General features: G+C 42.8%; 1 protein-coding gene across 2 annotated transcripts in view; it reads left to right on the top strand.

The window, feature by feature from the left end:
* fndc3a (fibronectin type III domain containing 3A) overlaps window positions 1–21,542 on the top strand; it is a 74,797-nt gene that overhangs the window by 29,554 nt on the left and 23,701 nt on the right. For both annotated transcript variants that reach the window (XM_080772536.1, XM_080772537.1), the window contains 7 exons: window positions 12,095–12,171; window positions 13,100–13,340; window positions 13,679–13,996; window positions 14,131–14,189; window positions 17,762–17,928; window positions 19,746–19,805; window positions 20,272–20,410. In XM_080772536.1, coding sequence (XP_080628662.1) covers window positions 12,095–12,171; window positions 13,100–13,340; window positions 13,679–13,996; window positions 14,131–14,189; window positions 17,762–17,928; window positions 19,746–19,805; window positions 20,272–20,410 — 1,061 coding nt within the window. The remainder of the gene's footprint in view (window positions 1–12,094; window positions 12,172–13,099; window positions 13,341–13,678; window positions 13,997–14,130; window positions 14,190–17,761; window positions 17,929–19,745; window positions 19,806–20,271; window positions 20,411–21,542) is intronic.

The following is a 21,542-nucleotide window of genomic DNA, read 5'->3' as shown; positions in this document are numbered from 1 at the left end:
GATCCCTGGTGCAGAATCATTGTGAGAAATGCAGCACATCAACAGTAGAACATAGTTGGTCTGTGTGTGCGTGTGCGAGTTGTAGAATACGTGCGAACGCATTCCTATACAGATCAATAAATGCTGGAGTGTATCAAACGATTAATGGTCGATAACTTGGAACCGCGTAAGCATACCTCAGGGTCAACATTCTCCGTTAAGCATTGATACTCCCTCTGGGCATGATTAAAAGGAAGCCTCCCATTGACACTCCCTCTGGGCATGGTTAAAAGGAAACCTCCCACTCTCTTATCGCAGTCTTTTCTCACGATTCTCAGGTGTTTGTGACTTCAAAGATGCTCTGCAGAGGTATTGATCATGGCGATATTTACCGTCCAACAGACAATTAGACTTGTTAAAAGACCTTGAGTCTCTCTAAACCCACAATGAAGCAAAAATGATTGCTTCAAGTTCTAGAAATGGTAATAAAATTAAGTGATAACAATAATAACTGTAAGAATAATCATAATGACGTCAATACAATACACAATTTGTAACAATGTTACTTAAATGGCAGTCCATAATAATAATAATGACAACAATGACAATCATAATTAGAAAATAATTAGTCTTCCTCTTGCGTTCACATTCAAAACCCCTTAATTATCTGTGGTAATTAACCACAAGCATTCCGGTCGGAACATTAGACAAAAACAGCAGGTCTACAATGTTACACCAAGTCAATACTGTATATTTCAGTATTCCTTTAGTTATGAGGCAAGCAAGACCGGTTTGAGTGTTACAAGGGATACTGAACTGGCTTTGTGAAAACAAATTGTCGTGTGGCTTAGTTGGTATTTCAGGACCAACTCCAGGAGAGTTGTTGTTGTTTGTCTCTTATCTGTCATTGTGTGGTGAAAAACATCGTTTTAGCACATACACACAAAAGGTGGCTTCTTCCAGTGTATGCAAATTACTTTTGAGAAAGTGAAATGGCGCAACACATGTTATAGTACCTTTAAAATAAAGTTGCACTGAAAGATGTGGCACAGAATAGCAATTATAATTAGAAGGCAGGCCCACTTAACCAGAAGGCATGCAGTGTTTCATTGATATTCAAGTTTAAACCAACCAGCCCGAGTGTGATTGGAAGACTTGACCAAAATAATATAATAGTAATATCATATGATATTCATATCATATATGTCTTGTTTTTCCTTTTTTATTATTATTTTTTATCGTCCAGCGATCGATTCGGAAGCCCAGCTCTGTCATCAGTTCAGTTTCGAGGAAAGCCACATTGTACAGGCTTCTTAAGTTCGTTCACCTCACTCTGCCTTTCGTACCACTGGGGGATGCCTTTAATGCGTCACAGAGGCCACGAGGAAGTCATGGAATATTTAGCATTCAAAGTTTACTTGCACCTGACTCACAGAGCTATTTCTGTGTTTTTAAATTGTTCTGCTGTTTACAGAAAAGCTTTCTTCCTTCCCTCCCGGCGGCACGGCTAAACCCAGCAGATGCCTGTCTCATCACTGCCTTCCAGTGTTGCCATTGCCATGTCCGCTTACTAGGCATGTAACGATTCACTCAACTCACGATACGGTTCGTATCACGATATGAGGTTCACTATACCATTTTTCACGATATAAAAAAATGTATATATTTTAAATAAAAAATATTTTTTATTTATTTTATATACTTCATCTTCCCCCCCCCTGAGATTTTTTATTTAACTACATTGCAAAAGAAGTAGCATTACTTTTGACGGTGCAGAAACATAATTGCCTTCCTTGATGAGTATCAACGACCATCATCACCTGGGTACAGTCACAGACACGCACATCTACAGTGCTCCACTACTGAAAGTGACCATCATTTCTCTCCAAAAGCACTTGAATATGATGGAATATGACTAAAGCTCACACACTAACCCCCTTAAAAAAAAAGAAAGAAAAATAATTAATCGATTCATATCGTCGGGATTACTATCGATATATATCGATATAGGATATATCGTTACATGCCTACCGCTTACTGTATTAGAAGATGTCTCATCACTGCCTTCCAATGTTGCCATTGCCATGTCCTCTTACTGTATTAGAAGCGACACAGGGCATGTTTATAAAGTGTAGTTGTTTATTTGGGGCTTGCTTCCTAATGTTTAAACAAGTGGTTGTCAAACATTTTCATGTCAAGGACGATCCAACCATCTACAAGTATTTTGTGAGCCCTTTCCCAGATTTGTGTAGTTTCACAACAAATATTCAAAATGTTTCACTTGTCTCCAAGATTACTTTGGACTAAAGCAAATCTACAAGCTCACAGGCGCATCGTGGCTATGTGTGAAACGGTATACCGTATTACGGTAATACAGTGGCAGAAACGGCCACGGCGTTGATACCATCAGATTTCCGAGCTTACTGCATTTATATATTTACTATTTTATGCGCATGTGAGCGCAACTCCGCTCGCACGAGTCACAACTTGCGACTGGAGACACTCAAGAGTCATGAATGACATACTAAAACCCTTCACATCCACACACTAAGATAAGTGGTCAGTCACATAATCCAATGATTGACGCATCAGCTGCAATCTATTGAATGAGCGACGCGTTTCCTACCTGCTGCTGAAAAAAAATAAACATTGGCTGTCGTCTAGGTTTCGTCCACTCAGTCCAAACCAGCACCCCCATTAAAAAAGGAAACGTATAGTCCGACTATAAATGGCTATCCAACAATGACCCAGGTCCACAACAGTAATGGATCTGCCCTGTCCGTTGGTAGACCCTTACGGGTCCATTTGGTTCCACCGGGGGCCGTAAGAATTATGTTTCAGACCATGCGGCAACCATTCCACACGAACATAAACAGCTGATGAAATGAAGGTAAAATGCAAATAAATCCTCTGTTGTAGTAACAGTCATGTTGTCTCATTGAAAAGAGTGACCGTCATAACCTAATATGGTATATTGCAGATCTCCAAGGTATCGGCGCGTAGCGCTGTCCATCTGTAGATCAGATTTAGATCTCCAAGGTATCGGCGCGTAGCGCTGTCCATCTGTAGATCAGATTTAGATCTCCAAGGTATCGGCGCGTAGCGCTGTCCATCTGTAGATCAGATTTAGATCTCCAAGGTATCGGCGCGTAGCGCTGTCCATCTGTAGATCAGATTTGTGGTGCATGTCGTCAATTACGTGAACAAGTTCATATTCTCTCACTCATCCAACTCTCATCCAAACTTCCACAGTGTTGCAAGTTGTATGCTTGTAGATTTGCTATTTTTGGATAATGTTCGCCACAGAATATGGATGCTGAGGTGGTTTACAAGAGTGTCAATTTTTTGGGGCATAATTTGATTATATTGGCTGCAATGACTGACTGTGACGTCACATGAATGTTCATATTATCGTCCCATCCCTAGTGCGCAACGTGCTTCAGTTGTGTGTGCTCATGTGTAGAAAAACAAATGGGCTACATAAGCCCATGTGTAATAAGTGTTTGGTTTTAAGGCAATTTACGATTTGGCAATCTTGTATTTGGGTTTTACACAGTAAATGTGGTCATTGAGCAGCAAGCTGTTGTGCATCCCATTTTCCCTTTGAACTTGGCACTACATGCATAGAAACGCACAATAGTTTACTGATGACAAGTAAAACGAATATTTTCCCCCTCCCCCCAGCGCAAATGTGACACTCCACCACATCACTATGTGATTATCATGCGTTAGTCAGATTTCAGTGAATAAAGACATGTTTTCAAATGTCATCCTACCGTTGGTCCTGCTAGGCTGTTTCATTTGTCACATGCATCACAGATTTTCAGGTCAAATCAAGTGTATGAAATTGTTTTGCACGCGCATTCCATCTCTAGGTAGGAATTTGGAAAGGGAAAGAGACACCAGATACACACATAAAGATGGTGATTCAGCACAGATCGTTGCCATCATCTGCTGGTTGTGTACATATGTTCTTATAGAAACATTGCAATAGCATCAATCGTACTGTATGCAGGTGTGTGACATGTTACATTAGCATTGTGTGCGTGTGTGTGTGTGTGTGTGTGCACACATGCTAATTGGAATCATTAGCCTCACATACAGGTGTATACAATTTAGGCAATCCAGATGGTGGTAATACATCAAATCACAAATATCTCTCAGATAAGGGGTTTTTGGCCTGACAAATCTCTCTCTCTCTGTGTATGTATATATATATATATATATAATGTATGTGTCTGGGTATGTATACTATGTGCTCAGCTCTACCCCTCCTCCGTGGACATGATTAAAGTGCACCTCGTCTTTCAATCTCTTTATCTCGTTAAGTTAAAATGTGCCTTTATCGTCCAGACATGCGCGCTTCGCTTGCTCAGCTCAGCCTGTTGAGCCTCTCTGGCACTGATAAGTACCGTGGGTAAGGGTAAGACGTGCGTGTGTGGCATACGTGCATACACACACACACACACACACACACACACACAGATACCCACTGCAGCATGTCTCCTGCAGCATATAGTCTGCGTCGATCCCTTTTTTTGAGGTGCAGTTCACGAAAGCCTGAAAGTGCCAGGTGCTCTAAAAAAGCTTCTAAACACCCTACCGTAGTTGAAATTATTTCAACTCCTGGTAATTCAGCACCTTATCACGCAGCTAGCAGCATACCAGCATAGGGTAAATGCGCGGTGCTCCCATTGAAAGTAAATTAAAAACATGTACACTGCCCTCAGGGAAATAACATCTTGGTGGACACGGAACCTGGGTTCTGAATGTGGGGCTGCAGCCAAAGATGGTTCATTTACGAAGATGCGCCATCCCAATTGGAGACGCTAAAGCCGAAATGGTACACAAAACCGCAGATGGCATGTCTTAGCTTAAGCACAATCTGACATTCCACCGAACAAGTGTTTGTACTTAGTAGTTATTGTATGCACTACACTGTATGTAAGCTGTAACACTCCCCCTCTCAACCCGGCACACTGGAGGTGGCGCACTGTCGGATAGACCATGTTGTCGATGCCAACTCCCCCACCACCACCCTCCCCCCGCAACGTGTTGCAGCGCTCTGCCTGTTTACACGGCCGGGAGAGAGAGGTGGCCCGGGTTTTGCTTTTCGTTGTTTGTTTGTGGCTATTCACGGCTCAGTCTGGGAAGCACTTCACGTGTGTGTGTGTGTGTGTGTGTGTGTGTGTGTGTCCGATGTGTTTTTGTTTTGGTGTTTTTTTCTCTCTCTTCCTCCTGGCTGCTTGCTGGAGCTGATGGCCACGTCAGCTCCAGGAGGGGAGGGGTTATGTGGCCTTTTCTGTCTGATCCCTGTCAGCACTCGTGCGTCAGTCTGATGTAAAAGAGCGTGGGTGGGTTTTCTTTGTGTTTTGGTGGTTTTATTTTCTTCCTTCCCTCGTCGCCTCCTCCCAATTCTCTCCACCCCACGCCTATCCTACTCCCCACCCCCAGTATTTTCATAACACGCTCTCGCTCCCCCACCCCCCTACCCCCACCATCACAAACAAAAGTGTACAGCCTTCTGACCTGCAAACAGAAGGACTGCTGTACTGGTCTGCCGGCTGAGTTGCATTCACATGGCCTGGTTAGGCATGCATCTACGCTGCTGATAATAATCATGGATTTATTTGTAGCATGTATATAGTCTAGATCAGTGAGGTTAGATAGATGCAAAACTGGGCCTTTAACTATTTAAACCTCTTTAATACTACCAACTGCTTACTGCTTAGTTGACTGAGATCCCCCAGGGATATGTACTTGGCTCCATTCTGTTTCCCTCTTGACCAAATCTCCTCCAGAAAATAGTCAAGGCCCAAGGGTTCACGTGGATAAGCCTAGTTTGATAATAATAAGGAAACGATAATGAACTGATAGTCCTGGTAGACCATAAATAATGATAAACCTGATTATAGCACCTGTCATACATTGAATGCTACTCAAAATACTTCAAATCAGAGTTAGTACAGCGGCTAAGAGTAACGATTTTGTGAAATTTGGCATGAACATTCCTCTGGGTCATCTCTTTAATTTTGTTACCCAGGCCATCCAGGTGAGGGAGAGGAGAAAGGGGGTACTGTAGGTACAGTATAATCCTAAAGGAAAGGTATATCAACAGCTTGAGTTGAAGAGAACGTCAGACTCTCTACGTGTGTGTGTGATGAGCATTTGTGCTCAGTGGGCAGAGCTCTCGTCTTTGGACAACAAGGTCAAAACAGGTGGATGGATTAAATGAATACCTGCCACTCAAAGAGTTAACTCCCGTTTGCAAATGTTCAGAAACATACTATGGGAGTGCTATTTGGTGATTGACATAAAAGTATAGCCAAAGATAATCTGCTGAAATGCAAAATCAGTCTAATTTTGGCGGCCATCTTAAAAGAAATGGCCACCATCTTTGATTTTCACGTGCCCTGGCAAATATATTATATATAAAGAGGCGATACTCTCATTAAACCCCTTAGTAACAACCAGCGCTCAGTGCCTCCGCCATATTGGTGTGATGACGCAACTTCCGGTTGCTCTAAAAAACATTAAAAAGTCATTTTCATTCTATTCTACTTCTAATATTATCCTTCTACAGGACTTCTACAGCGAAAAGGTATTATAAATATGCATGCTACTTAATTATTTACTCATTATTTATCATATTTATGAATGGATCAAAGCTGAAATTACTTTAGTAACATTCATTTAGAGCAGACAGCAGAGCATATATAGTTATATGAGCAGAGCCATATATAACTATATGATCCCGTTATCACTGAATAAGTAGCGTTCTGACAACAGTTTTTGGAATTACCACTAGGTGGCGGGAGCGGCAAGGTGCCGCCATCTTGGTGTGATGAGGTTAAAGCACTACCGCTGCGCCATCTAGTGGTGATTCCAAGTATTTGAGGAGTGTCGCCTCTTTATATAGAATCTCTTTGGCCCCGGTTTCTTAAGTCGAAGAGTGACCTTCAAAGATTATTTGTACCAAATTTCACGCCTGTATCACCATGTGAACGATTCTCCCAAAATATGGCTGTTAGCCGCTGTACTAAGTCACCACTCGCCAAAGTAGGTTTGAGCGTTATTTTGGCCATTATTTGACTTTATTGGCAATTACCAATGACATAATCACCTAATCGCAATTTTTTGACATCACATTTTTGAGGTGCGCTAGCCCTTGAAACTTCTGGCTTTCAGAAATGATGTCATGTGTCAGACAGTCAGGTTTATGGAAAAACATTGTGGAATTAGACGATCTTCAAGCTCACGATGTGACACGCTTTGAGCTTGTATATCGGCTATTTTCACTATACTGTATGTGTTTAAAGTTATTCAATGATGTAAGTCATTTGTCATATCTTTCTTGAAGTCTAAAAGCCAAACAGAAAAGTAATGTTTTTAATTCACATTAATGTTTCTATGTTCAAATGGCAGAAACACAATTAATCTCAATTATTTGAGCGACAATAAATCATTAAGTAAACTGTCCTAATAATGATATAATTTGGTAGGGGTGGGTTCAATTAATTGATATGGCAATTATCAATTGTATTCCTTTCCGAGTATCGTATCGTGCCATATTGATGGCAGGAAATGGTGTGTGTGTGTGATGAGGCTTTCTGCCTGACAGTTACACGTTATGTATGATTAAATCTTTTGCATGTATCCATCAAAACATTATTATTATTCATCTTTTTCCTTGCTTTTCTGTTTAAATGTTATCCACTAAGTTTTTCAAAATTGATGATTTGGAAACGTTAAAAATTCTCACTATTTGTCAAAACATGGGTAATCGGGGGGCACCCACTGGCCTTGTGGTCCAGGCGCAGCATGCCACATAATATAGGCTCTTGCCTGAAAGCCCGTTCATGAAAACCTTTGCTACATGTCTCCCCCCCTCTCACTTTCCCCTTGTCCTGTTGATCTCCACTTGTATGGCAGAAAAGCCAAAAACTAATCTTAAACAAAAACAAAACAAGAAAACATTGGCAATCGGTAGTCTAGGACTCTGTATCGTGATTCGTATCGATTGTGAGGTTGTTGGCAATATCCAGCCCTAATGGTCATTATTTGGAATCAACGTATCAATCGCTATATTGATATATATCGTATCGTGGCCTCTGTATCGTGATACATATCTATCGTGAGGTTGCAGGCAGTACCCACTACTACTATGCGGCATCCATCCATTCCTTGCCCGTCCATGTTATGGTGTTGTGTGCTGTCCTTGCAGCGTCTTTGTTCTCAGGCCGTGTGGTGATGACTCACCGTCCATCAGTGTATTGACTCAGCCCGCTGATACGGGCCTTCAAATGTCGGCCCTCGTCAGGTTTGAACTGAGAAATCCCATCAGTGGTTTTCCGCCTCTGCACGACAACGGCATTTGGGTATCCGTAGTGATGACTCAGTCCCTAAGTAAAAGATTATTTAAAATAAAAAAACATGCATGGCCAGGGACCACCTGCAATACCTCCGGAACACCGGTTGAAAACCCATGCCTTAGTTGGGTATTGTGGGTTCTAGGGCTGGGCTAAGTGTGACTTCAAATCAATATCACGGTTATTTCAAACTTTGCCTTTGCACCTCCCTGAGTACTTGTAGATTGGCTACATTTGTGAACATGCAATGTGACAAAGTATAAAATTGGGCATTGATTTATGAAAAATGAAAATATAATAGTCCATATTTCACAAGGGCTATGCCTAACAGCAATGATATTATTCACTTTGGTAATCACATGAAAAGTGAACAAGACACAGGCATCTAAAATTGCCACACATTCGCTCAACGCGGCATTTTGTCTGAGTTCCATTCGGGCGCTAACGGAATCTCCAGTGCTGAAACTGGCTGTGCTAGGACTGGGTTCATTCTTTTTTTTCTTTGCCGATCAAGTCTTAATGGGTTATTAAACCAGTGGTTTTCAACCAGTGGTCCGGGGACCACCAGTGGTCCGGGGACCACCAGTGGTCCTTTAGGGGCTTCCAGGTGGTCCCCAGCTAAATGATGAAAAGTATGTAACCAAATGGACCCTTACAGATCTGTAACTCTTGAGAGTGTAAAATGAAAGCAAATGGACCCTACAGGTCCATTTGGTTTCATGTTATGCTTAATGCTCTCAAGAGTTAAATGATTGTTAAACATTGCATTTATTAATTTACAAGAAGGCACACAATTAGAGAATTTAGATTGATTTTATTTTTGTATCAACGTCTGCTAATCGTACCAAATCAATACTGCATGGAATTGTGGACAAAATCATATTCAACGACAACAAAATAGTTTTGGGTTTGAGAGGCTAAATCTCATCAAATGGTGGTCCGTGGCTCAAATGGCGATTAAATAATGGGCCTTTATATGAAAAAGGTTGAAAACCACTTTTTTACTGTATGTGTTAACAGTGAGGTTGTCATCACACCGAAATTGAATAATAACCATTAGCAGAATAGTCTCATCTTAGTGAGAGGGAGATAAGCAACAATATCATTCATCATCCTGTTCTGGATGGCTTGGCCATCTAAAGCAAAACAGGGCTGCACTGAGTAATCCCAGTCCCCTATAGGGTAGGTACCCTCACAAAAAACATGCAGTAATCCTGGTCACTAAACTGCCTCCCCCTGGCCAGCCGGGGCGCCTGATGGAGGGGAAAGGAACTGGTTGGAATAACGTGTTCCTTCCACACGGCACGCGCTACGTCCAACCAGGGAAACTCCCCCCTGTCAGGTGTAAAGGAGCAACTTGGACACTCAGGCATGAGGGAAGCATGAGTTCAAGTCCATTGCTCTTCCCATGTCCCCCATATATGGGGACTAGGTTGGTGGAGGGTGTGTAGAGCCCAGGATCACATTAGATGATTGACAAGGGGTGAAAAATGGGTTACAAAATCGTGGGATAAAATAAAAATAAAAAAACAAAATGTGTTTTCGAAATAGTTTCCGTATACCCTGGTTCCTGGTTCCATGATGTCTGGAGTTTTGAGAACACGAACAGTGTTATCATCATCCTTGGTTTGGTTGTATGTCCGATCTGTGCCGAGGTGCATTTCCACGATCGCTTGTTGCACGTTTCTGTTCCACCTCTGGAAGGTGGAGCCTGTTTGTCTCTTGTGAGAGTGGAGAGCTGGAAGGGGAGGGCAAAGTCTCCCGTTGCAACAGAGGCCAGTGTGTGCCTTTTTAGTTTGTAGGCCCACACTCACTGATTAGCCACCCCTCTGCTCCTCTGTTTCTAAGTGTACGTTCACTCAGCATGAAGGAAAGCCCTCAGTCTACCGGAGAAGCCGGAGGTCAGTTTGAGCGCCTCTCCCATGTCTTATTAATCTGGACGTCGGGCCTCCGGTGTTTCTGTCCCCGGAGGTGTTTTGGGAAGAAGAGGAACGTGTGAATGTGCGAGCTTGCCAAAGGCCTCCCTCTCTCCTAGGCTTTGTGCTGAGCTGTCACTTCTCTGAGGCTGAGCTAAGCTGCCGCGCTGGCTCCCCTCTCTGCAACAGAGGAACTTTGTTGTTTATCAGCACTTTTGTAAAGTTGTCTTATCCTTGTGTTTGTCAGGAGTTTTTTTTTTTTACTTTTCTTTATAGGGATAAGGGGGTTTATATTGCAGCTCATTCCCCTCGCAGGTATTTTCGGAATGGAGTTTTGGGGCATGGGGCAGAAAGCGCTGAAAGGTGCACAGTACATCGGAGGGGTGTTGTGGTATTGGTAATGTTGTTGGCTCAGAGATTTTGCCTGCTGCCTTTTAAACATCTGTTCATCTGCACACCAGGTCTTTAACTAGTCAAGCAAACTTGACTATCCCTATCATTTGGTTATTTGGCATCACATTCATCAAGTCCATTTGCATTTGTGGTTTGCTCTGTGTCACTGCTCCACATGTTCCTTAAAATGTCAACATATGCAAGCGTAGCCTGGGCAGCATTCCTTTTCGGGTTTTCGGAGGAAAGCTTGGTATGTGTTACTAAATTGATCCGGTCGGGAGCGGATGATGTCGTTACGTCATGTTGTAGTCATTAGGCCGGAACCCTCTAAACCAGAGCATCCTTTCCCTCAAATCGGAAGATTAATACACAATAAAAGCTGTGATGCTGCATAGTGCGAGTCACACTTTTATTGGGAAGGTTTTCTTCTTCCGGTTTGAGGGAAAGGATGTTCTGGTTTAGAGGGTTCTGGCCTGATGACTACAAAACAATGTATACAACATGCCGTACCGATATCATCCGCTCCCGACCGGATCAATTTAACACAGACCGGTATTTTAAAATGTCTGTGATGTCATGGACACTGGTCTCACAGCTGGATTACTACAATGACCATAATGTTTTGCTGCAGTCTTGTGGAGAGGGAGAGGGCTGACTTACTGAGACAACATGTAGTCCAGGAAGGACCAGTGTCCATGTGTTTCTTGTCTCCCAAAAATCATTAAAATAAGATCTGGTTGCAAAAGGGGTGAAGTGGCCCTTTAACAACTTCATCCCTATATCATTTGTCGGTCCTTTGACAATTGACGATATTCAGACAGCGGCCATCTTACCAGCAGCAAGGTGCTAACTAGGTGCAACTTCCCATAGACAGCCCATTCATCCAAACAGAAAAGTCCTATCTAATTGTATTAAACAACATCAAACTCACCAACATTGCAGCTGTACAGAAAGCTTGAATTATCCTCTTTCAATCTGTAAAGTTTTTCTTTCATAGAAATCCACTGTAGACATGTTATGAGCTACTTCCTGTAAAGAAATCCTGTAAAGAAATTCCTTGCAGGTGATTTTTTTTTCTAAGTATTGTAGTTTGGAAGTTTTTTTCGTAAAGCAACCTCCTGCATTATGTGCAAATTCTGGGGTGATACGGGTGATACGCAGGGCTGTTGAGTGATATCCAACGAGCGCTCCCAAACTGAATATCGTCAGTAGCCGATCTACAAGCTCACAATGCGTCACGATGCAATGCATTGTGAGCTTGTACCAATACCTTTGTACTTTTACCCAAGTACATTTTTTATTCCGGACTTTCACTTGTATTTACATTGCAGTATTGATACTTTTACTTGACTAAAACATTTGATTACTTATTTTCCCCCCACCACTGCAGATATCCATGGACTAACGAGACATTGTGGTTGTGTTTCTCTTCTCCAGGTCCTGCTCAGGTTCCCATGATGTCTCCCAATGGTTCAGTGCCTCCCATCTATGTGCCTCCTGGATACATCTCACAGGCACGTCCTCTCCACACACACATTCAACCTGTCTGTCACGTATCTGCCCTGCTGTGCACTTTCACTTTAAAGAGATATTTCACGTAAAAATAAATGGGGTCATTTTGTCGTCTACTCAGGCTTTTTGGACCATCCTAGACCATTTTTAATTTGCTAATGCTGAGTCATGTTTTTATTTCATAAAAGCAAAGGTTGAAGCCTCAATCTGCGATTGTGGTTGTACTGTACGTAGAACATCAGGAACATACTGTAGGTTTTGATTAGAACGATAATACCTAAACATCATAATTATACATATAGTGCCAATTGTTTAGGAAACAGAATGCTGAGTGTACTGTATGGGTCGGGGACGGATGGACTCCTGTCTTGCTGTTTGACAAATCACAGATTAGGACTTGACCTGACAAAAGGTTTCAGTCGTGAGATTCCATTGAGCCTTATTCCAAAGGCTAGGACTTGACCTGACAAAAGGTTTCAGTCGTGAGATTCCATTGAGCCTTATTCCAAAGGCTAGGACTTGACCTGACAAAAGGTTTCAGTCGTGAGATTCCATTGAGCCTTATTCCAAAGGCTAGGACTTGACCTGACAAAAGGTTTCAGTCGTGAGATTCCATTGAGCCTTATTCCAAATGCTAGGACTTGACCTGATAAAAGGTTTCAGTCGTGAGATTCCATTGAGCCTTATTCCAAAGGCTAAGACTTGACCTGATAAAAGGTTTCAGTCGTGAGATTCCATTGAGCCTTATTCCAAAGGCTAAGACTTGACCTGATAAAAGGTTTCAGTCGTGATATTCCATTGAGCCTTATTCCAAATGCTAGGACTTGACCTGATAAAAGGTTTCAGTCGTGAGATTCCATTGAGCCTTATTCCAAAGGCTTGCTAATGTCCCAACCCACCCCCCACCCCCCATGCCTTTCCCACTGGCAGGTCTTAGAGGAGAATGGAGTTCGCCGGGTTCTGGTCCTACCTCAGCAGCCGGAGTTCCACCCGGGCGGCCACTCGCCTCTGCACCACCCGCCACCCCACGCCCACCTGCCTGCCTTCATCCCACACCCTGCCATGATGCCCCCGCCGCCCCACCTGTACACGGGCATGGCGGGTGGCGTGGGCGACATGGGCTCCCAGTACATCTCCCAGTACCACCCGGCTCACATCTACTCAGAGCAGAGTGAGTGGTCTCTCTCTGTTGCTCTCTGCATCTCTCTCTATCTCTCCCTCTCTCTTTCTCTCTATCTCTCTCCCTCTCTCCCTCTCTCCATCTCTCTCCATCTCTCTCCCTCTCTCCCTCTGTCTCTCTCTCTCTCTCTCTCTGTCTAAATCTCTGCCCCTCTCCCTCTCTCTATCTCTCTCCCTCTCTCTATCTCTCTATCTCTCTCCCTCTCTCTGTCTCTCTGTCTCTGGCCCGCCCACATTTATCAATGGAGTGTAAATTCTGCCTTAAATTCGAGCGTGATGATGATGTATTCAAATCAAATCAAGCGCCCCTCCATTTTTTTACTCTTGCAGTCTCGGCAGATTCCCACGGCCAACATGGCCGCCCGCCACCGTTCGTCCACCGGGACGAACGGACGAGCAAAACCTACGAGCGTCTGCAGAAGAAGCTGAAAGAGCGACAGGGAGGGGTTGGGGGAGGTGTTGGAGGAGGCGGAGGGGGGCAGATGAAGGACAGCCCCCCGTCCTCGCCACAGAAGATGCGCGGCAGCCCCACCACCACGGCGGACATCCACAATGGGGTGGGAAAAGGACCGGAAGGCGAGCATGGAGGGCAGGCCGCCACTGGCTCCGACAAGCTGGCCAGCAGGGGCAAGAACGGCGAGTCGGAAGGTAAGGAAGGAGAGAGATTAGTCATAGTAATAATGATATATACAAACCCATATTTAGAAGCACACAGAACCAATATGTTTTAGTGTGTAACGAAGAGTCAGAATGTCATTTCAGTGTTTGTCATGTGTTTTCAGTGCTGGATGAGGAAGCCCAGTCTCTACAAGCGCTACTGAGTACCATCCCTAAACCAGTGGTTAGTATTCCTACCCACCATTTGCATCATATCTATCCCATAATATTTGATTCATCACATCTTTACAATTTAGGCAGAGCGGTGAGGGGGGGAGAGAGCTTGTTAACTTTTTCGCTGCCATCTACGTTCATAAACATAGCTAGGTTAACGGTACCTACTGGTGTTATCTACGCGTATGTTCGTAGACAACCGGATACTCCACAAGCTGAAAGGTAACAGCTTTGGACATACATTATGAGGTTTCCACCCGACAGAGACGATATGCACATATGATGATCACTAAATAAACAACTGGTACGTTAGTGAAAACTAAGGTTCTCCTCCGTCCACTTTCATGGAGGGACATACAGTAGGCTGACAGGAAACAGGGAGAGAGATGGGGGGGGGGGGGGATCGGGACTCGAACCCGCGGCACACTGCCAGACTGGATTACCAAGGTGCCTCACTTCTATCCCTTTAATCTTTTCCCAGTTTTGATAAAAACTACGATGTTCACAACTCATAACTAAAGCATCGCTGGGCGCAGTTACAAAATGTACGTTTACGGGAAGGGACACAGACTGAAACAACAAACAGCAGTAAATGATTTAAAGAAAGCTACTTAATGTTTGTGTTGGTTTGCAGTGTAATAAAAAATAATGGAAGTAAATGAATCTGTTTTTATTATGGATCATTAGAAAGCACTTTGTCTGTTAGTCACACAGCGAGCTGCGAGGGGTTAATAAACCGTGTATTGGAATTGAGATACATCCGTAATCGACTTATAATCAAATCGTAGCCCTCTGAATCGGAATGGAATTGTCAGGTACCTAGAGATTTCCTCCCTAATGATCACACGAGCTGTTCATCCAGCCATTCATCATTTAATGTAAAATATGCTAATGTCTGTCATTAAGTATCCTATCAGCATCTCTGATGAATTCTTGCTGACGGCTCCAGTAGCTAATGATTCAAACCTGCTGACTGCAGTCCATGGGAGAATATCTATTCCCAAACATCTGCATCTGCTAATCTTTCAACGGGATGGTCATTATTTACAAGTTCTCCACCCCTCTCTGTCATGTTACACCAGTTATTTTGCAGCGAGATACAATGACTTTAATATAATATATAGCTCCTTCTCCAAAAATTTGAATATCGTGCAAAAGTTCATTTTCTTCAGTAATATAATTTATAAAGTGAAACTTTCATATATTCTCGATTAATTGCACAAAAAGTGAAACACCGGGATTTAAAACCCTTTTCTTGATGAAATATTAGAATATTAAAAGAGACCACTAAAAAACTATGTTTTGCTACAGAAATGTTGACCATCTGAGAAGTATATTAATGTATGCAGTCAAAGTCTGGGCTACTTTTGAACAAATTATTTCATCAGTGGTGCGTGGCATGGAGGTTATCAGCCTGTGGCACTTTTGAGGTGTTATGGAAGCCCAGGTTTGCTTTTATAACAGCCGTAAGCTCATTTGCCAAATGCTGCTGAAAAAGGAAATCTGCATCTCCATAAAGCTTGTGAAAGTGAAACACCGGTATTTAAAACCTGATGATTATAGCATACAGCTCATGAAAATAAAAAAGAAGCAAAACTAAAATCTCCTGGTAGATGGCTGTGATACTTTTCAGATGGTCGACATTTCTCGATTAGAAATCATTTATTTTGTGGTCTCGTTTAATATTTTGAGATAGGATTTTCATGAGCTGTATGCCATAATCATCAAGTTAAAAAATAACCATTTTAAATACTTCACTTTATGCGCAAGGATTGAGAATATATGAAAATTTAACTTTTTGAATTATATTACAGAAGAAAATGAAAACTTTCACAATATGATACTATCATTGCTAACTTTTCATACCGTGTATAAAAAGTTATTCTCAGCACTCCACCCACGTGCATCGTTGTGTGTTAGCACCATCCCAGTGAGATACTTTTCTCAGATAACCAGACACCTATGTGACCATTGTTGTTTTGTTTAGTTTTTTAAGATATTTTTGGGGCTTTTCTGCCTTTATTGATGTTATATACAGTCAGCGGAGATAGACAAACAGGGAAAGACACGCAGCAAAGGTTGGTCACCGGGGTCGGGATTTGAACCGGCAACACACTGTCAGGCTGCATTAGAGAATGGTATGCGCCTGTACCGCTAGTCCAGCTGTGTTGTTAAGTAGTCTGATGGGTGGGCTGTGTGCATTCCGTTTTTTTTCTCGTTTTTTTTATTGGATCAGTGAAACTGATGTAATACGTTCCTAATTATCACAAAGAATGTTCATTAGAAAAGGTTTCTCAGGTCATACATAGAGCTAATGTTATTCTAGTTCAGTCTTCTGTTTGTCTGTTTTGTGTTTATGGAGCTGATTGCACAGCTGTGCTCGGAGCAATATAAGAGGCGTTCGATCTGTGAAGGCCAGTTGTAGATGTTCCCAGTTGAGCTAGTAGAAATGAAACGCCATTGACCTTATATAAGATGTGATTTGTATTTTGTACCACTCCTCACCCCCGCCAAGGTCCGTGGGCTCCTTGTAAAAGTACGAAAACAAGTGTTTTTGAAAGGTTGTCGGGGGAAATGGTGAAACATGAAATGACATCGAAGGGTTTGCTTTCATGTCACATCACGATGGTGTAGCGGAGTTTGATGTGAACCGTCGGGAGGTGCAGAGGAGGTACTGGGCCCCTGGGACGGAGACGCGCACAACACACACTTGACCCGGTTGAGTTCAAATGGAAGAGGCTATTTTTAACACACACACACACACACACACTCACCCTCTGGAAGGTGTTTTCACCACCCGATAACCATGTTGCCGTCTAAACGGATGGCACGTCTGCTATTTTATTTAGCTGTTTTCTCTACAGACCATTGTCTTTTAACAGATATGCAGAAGTGTAGCTTTTCGACGGAAATCGCCGTTTTTAAGCCAAATGGGGCACCTGTGTGATTCATGCAAATCCGTGTACAGATACAGAAATGTATTTTTGAGGGACGCCAGCCCCTCCTATACAAAGGTTAAATGTTTGTCTTTAGTTCAATGTTTGTTTTGCAAACGCCATTGACAATGAAGGGAAAATGTATGCCATAATGTCCCTCATTACGTCATATTGTCTCTTTATTGTTAATGGCGTTTAATGTTTGTGTCGGCACAGTTTGTTTTACATCACCATTACCTAATCAACATGAGTTAGACTTTAATATATTAGCGCCCCTCACTTCACACGGGTGTGATTTCTGGTGTTGGGGCACCCGGATCAACTAGATCTCAACTAGACATCATGCTGCCATAGAGTTAGCCAGAGTGTGGAGTTAGCATGCACACCATAGAGTAATAAAAGGATAGAGACCGAACTGGAGCGTTAATTTCGATGGGTTGTGACATTGGAGATCTGCAATTTTCGACCCGTCGTATAACCTAAAATAAATGTGGGCTAAGAAGATTTTAGAAGACGACGATGTGCGCAATCTTAGTATACTATTTCACACGTTATTGTAGGCTATTATTATTATTTTAAAACCTCAAATACATGTAATGTCATGAACATGAGGCATTGAACTCACCCAGACACCTCTACTGCCTAGGTGTCGGACATCCAGGCCAGAGGGGTGTCGCTGAGTTGGAGCGCCCCCACCAGGCCAGAGAGTAAGGAAGGCTGCGCAGACGATGACGCCAGCCCCCCGGAAGCCTTCAGCTACGAGGTCTGCATCTCCGTCAGCGGAAAAGACGGGAAGTACAAGGGCACGTACAGGTGAGTGGGAGCCATCGAGCCTGAATCCATCTGATTAGTATTTTGTTGCACAATTCCGCTGTCTTGTAGGTGGGTTGTTTGCAGTGCACAACAGAGCCTACATTTGTGCTCTACTGCTAGCTGCTCTACAAGCTCTAAATTTTGAGTAGCCAATTATTTTTCACCCCCCTTTCTGCCCAATTTAGTCGTTAAGACTCGTTATGCCAATTTGTGTGTTGTCACTGCTGTTGTATCCTACTGACTCACCTGCCAGTGAGGAGCCCCCACCGGGAGGACATAGAGCCTTCGTCCTACTCCTCCCTCCCAACACCCACAACCTCGTTGGTGGTGGTCAGGGACTTTATACTGCACCACCCGAGTGCCGTAGCTCAGTTTTATAAAGAATTAAATCAGAGTGGGGCAACGTCGTACATTAAAGGTAGAGTAAGTGATTTCACTTAATTCAAATATCACTTATTTTTTTGTTTTGTTGTGATAATCCTCTCTACTATAGAGTGTGCTGACCATATAAGGAGTTCCTCCCTGTCCCCAGTTAACCCCTGGGGGTCAAAAAACCTTAGGTTTCGTTTTTGACTCTCTATCCTGATTGGACGAAGGCTTAGGTCCCACAGCCAAAAACGAAACCTACGGTTTTTTGAGTGAAATCACTTACTCTACCTTTAGAGTCACAAGAGGCTGAACAGCAAGTAGCTGTACTCCACTGCTGAGTTTAGGGTTGCCAATCCACCGTGGTGCATCCGGCTTGGACGAGCGTCTAGATACAAACACACATGCGTCTTCCATGGGCTACGGTGTCGCTGTTAGCGGGGAATGTTGCATGGGAGCAGTAAGACTCCCGGTGGGTGCTACTCGCTGGCAGGTGAGTCAGTACCGCAGTCGCAAAGAGGGGTTAAGGTAATTGGTTACTCTAAATAAACAAAACGATGATCTGCCATGTTTGACTTATTGTCCCTACGACTAACTGGCCTGATATAAATACTGTCCAAAGCATAATGTTGCTTGTTTGCTTCTTGAGGAAGTATTCCCCAAACCAACAGTAGAGGTTGGCATGGCACTGCCAGCCATTATGTACATAAAGTAGGAGGAAGAGTAATGACGAAGAGAGAAATTGGGAGAGAAATTAAAAAGATCAAAAGTAGTTAAAAAAAATAAGTTATGAGGCCTACATAGCAATTAGGATCATTAATTTAATGTGGCCTATGAGCTGGTGTTTAAATGGAATTAAACCACTATACATGTAGTAAATAATTTAATGTGACAACGGATTACCGCTGTGCCCTGAATTTCAAGCGGCCGATTAGGGAGATGTGTGACAGTGTTCATCTCCGCCTTAAACACTGCACGACATTTAAATGCCTGGCACTCACGTCTCAACCAGGCGTTGACTGTCCTGTTTTTGACGCGACCTCGATGGAAATGAAAGTTCACTGTTGCTAGAAAGACAGCATGGACCTGTGTTGTGTTGACAGCTGTTTGTTTTGACACGCCCCTTTGGTGACGGACCAGGTGCGAAACGGGACCGGCTGATTGACGCTTGCGACGCACCTATCCGACCAGTCAGTCGAGGCAACTTGACTCGCTTTCCAATTTGCCGGGCTGTAGGCAGCACAATCGCCACCACTTTTCCCCAGGAAAAGTGTACACTTTTTTTATTTTTCGCAAGCCTTATAGTCTTATTACTGCCGGAGTTTCCCTTGAACAGTGGATCACTGGGTTCTCAACCTGGCTCTCGCAATGTCTGAAGATGAGTCATAGACCATTCCTTTTGGTAATCTTAGTTCTTTCTCTCTTTTCTTTGGAATTCTTTTCCTTTGCAGTGGAGAAGATCTAAGTGCAACATTAGAAGACCTTCGACCAGCAACAGACTATCACATCAGGTTGGCGTATAATCCAAACGTTGATGTCAGGGTTCATACCGCTGATGCAAAGCCTTGACTTTTTTCGGGTGTCATTACAGGCAAACTATAGTAGTAGTAATAATAATAATAATAGCAAAAATAAGCTACTTTTTCTTTTTTTTTATTTGAATATACCATGTACTGTATGCTTTTGTGTGATCAAGTAGAGCGTTAATAATAGGTTTCTGCCCGACGGCAACAATGTCATTACTTTTGGGCAGAAACCTTGCATGTCCAAAACCATTACCTTCCACAAAATGGAGAAAAGAGTGTATTTAAATTATTTGTCATATCTGCCTGGTGAAATTCTTGATTACGAAGCCTAAAAGGCAAACGGAAATGTAATTTGATTCATATGTTCCAGTGTTCAATGACAAAAACACAATATTAATCTCCATGTAAAATGTCATGATCGTGTCCCCCCCCCCCCCCCCCCCCCCACCAGGGTCCTGGCCATGTGTAACTGTTTACAGGGGAGCCCCTCGGAGGCGGTGAGCTTCACTACACTGAGCTGTGAACCAGAAGCCCCCAACGCGCCGAGGAAGGCCAGTGGGAACAAGAGTACCCTGGTCCTCCAGTGGAAGGTACACAACATGCACGTTCAGCATTGTTCATCCTCTAATACAATTTACAATTTAGGCAATTAGCAGACGCTCTTAATCCAGAGCGATTTACATTAAGCAATAACAAAAAAGCATGGGAATACATCACATAAAAAGCATTTATCATGAAATATGCGTAAGCTAAGAAAGTAACAGTGGAATATCTATATAATAAAACACTACATATAAACTATACATAGATATATACTATACTATGCTATACATACAGTATGTACTATGCTATGACTACATACAATGCAATTATAGTGCTGTCTACATAACATGCTATAAGTCTGTATCAAATGCTATCTAAGTCTACAGAAATGCTATCTAAGGGGGTAGGGTAAGTGCTATGGGCCATGATGGAGTCTGAAAAGGTGGGTTTTCAGACTACGGCGGAAGATTGGGAGTGATGCTGCAGTTCTGACTGCAATGGGAAGTGCATTCCACAGTTTTGGAGCCAGAAGGGAGAAGAGTTTGGGACGTGTGGAGCGTTGTCCCGGCGTTTTTAGTGAGGGTACTTCCAGCTTCCCTCTAACCCAGGGATACTCAAATAGCTGAACCTGTGGGCCACATTATGAAAATGCTAAGGGGCCAGTTGATAAAAAGACAACATTTATGATACTTTTTTGCTTTATTTAAAATTAAATTAAATTAAAATAAATAGTTAAGACTATATTGCTAAATAAAATAAAATACATTATACTTCTACCTGGAAGTATACCCAGCTTTCTGTCTGTTTAGCTACCATGCAAGTACCAAGTGGTTAACATTGATAATACAATCTCTCTTCATTTGCATTACAATGACAGTCAATTATGACTGGGCCCACATTAAACTAAATTTCTCAAATCCATCCTGCCCCCCCAAAAGAAATTGGCGATTTAAATATTTGATCAATATGTAGCGGTTTGAAATGGTACCTTTTAAATTGGTTGCTGAGTTGCCAGTCAGGGCGAGGCCTGACAATAATAGTTTCATAAAGTATTAAATAAAAATAATCAAACGCTACAAAGGGTGCATGAACGCTCACATAAACCCGTACAAACTCAACAGCAGAAAACCATTCTACTCCACTCCCATGCACCCTGTCTGGGTTTTGACGTTTGCTCAG

The sequence above is a fragment of the Protomyctophum bolini genome (assembly GCF_963924005.1).
Source record: "Protomyctophum bolini genome assembly, chromosome: 9".
Lineage (NCBI taxonomy): Eukaryota > Metazoa > Chordata > Actinopteri > Myctophiformes > Myctophidae > Protomyctophum > Protomyctophum bolini.
Note: the sequence above shows the minus strand (reverse complement) of the source record. Positions and strands in the feature narration are given on the sequence as shown.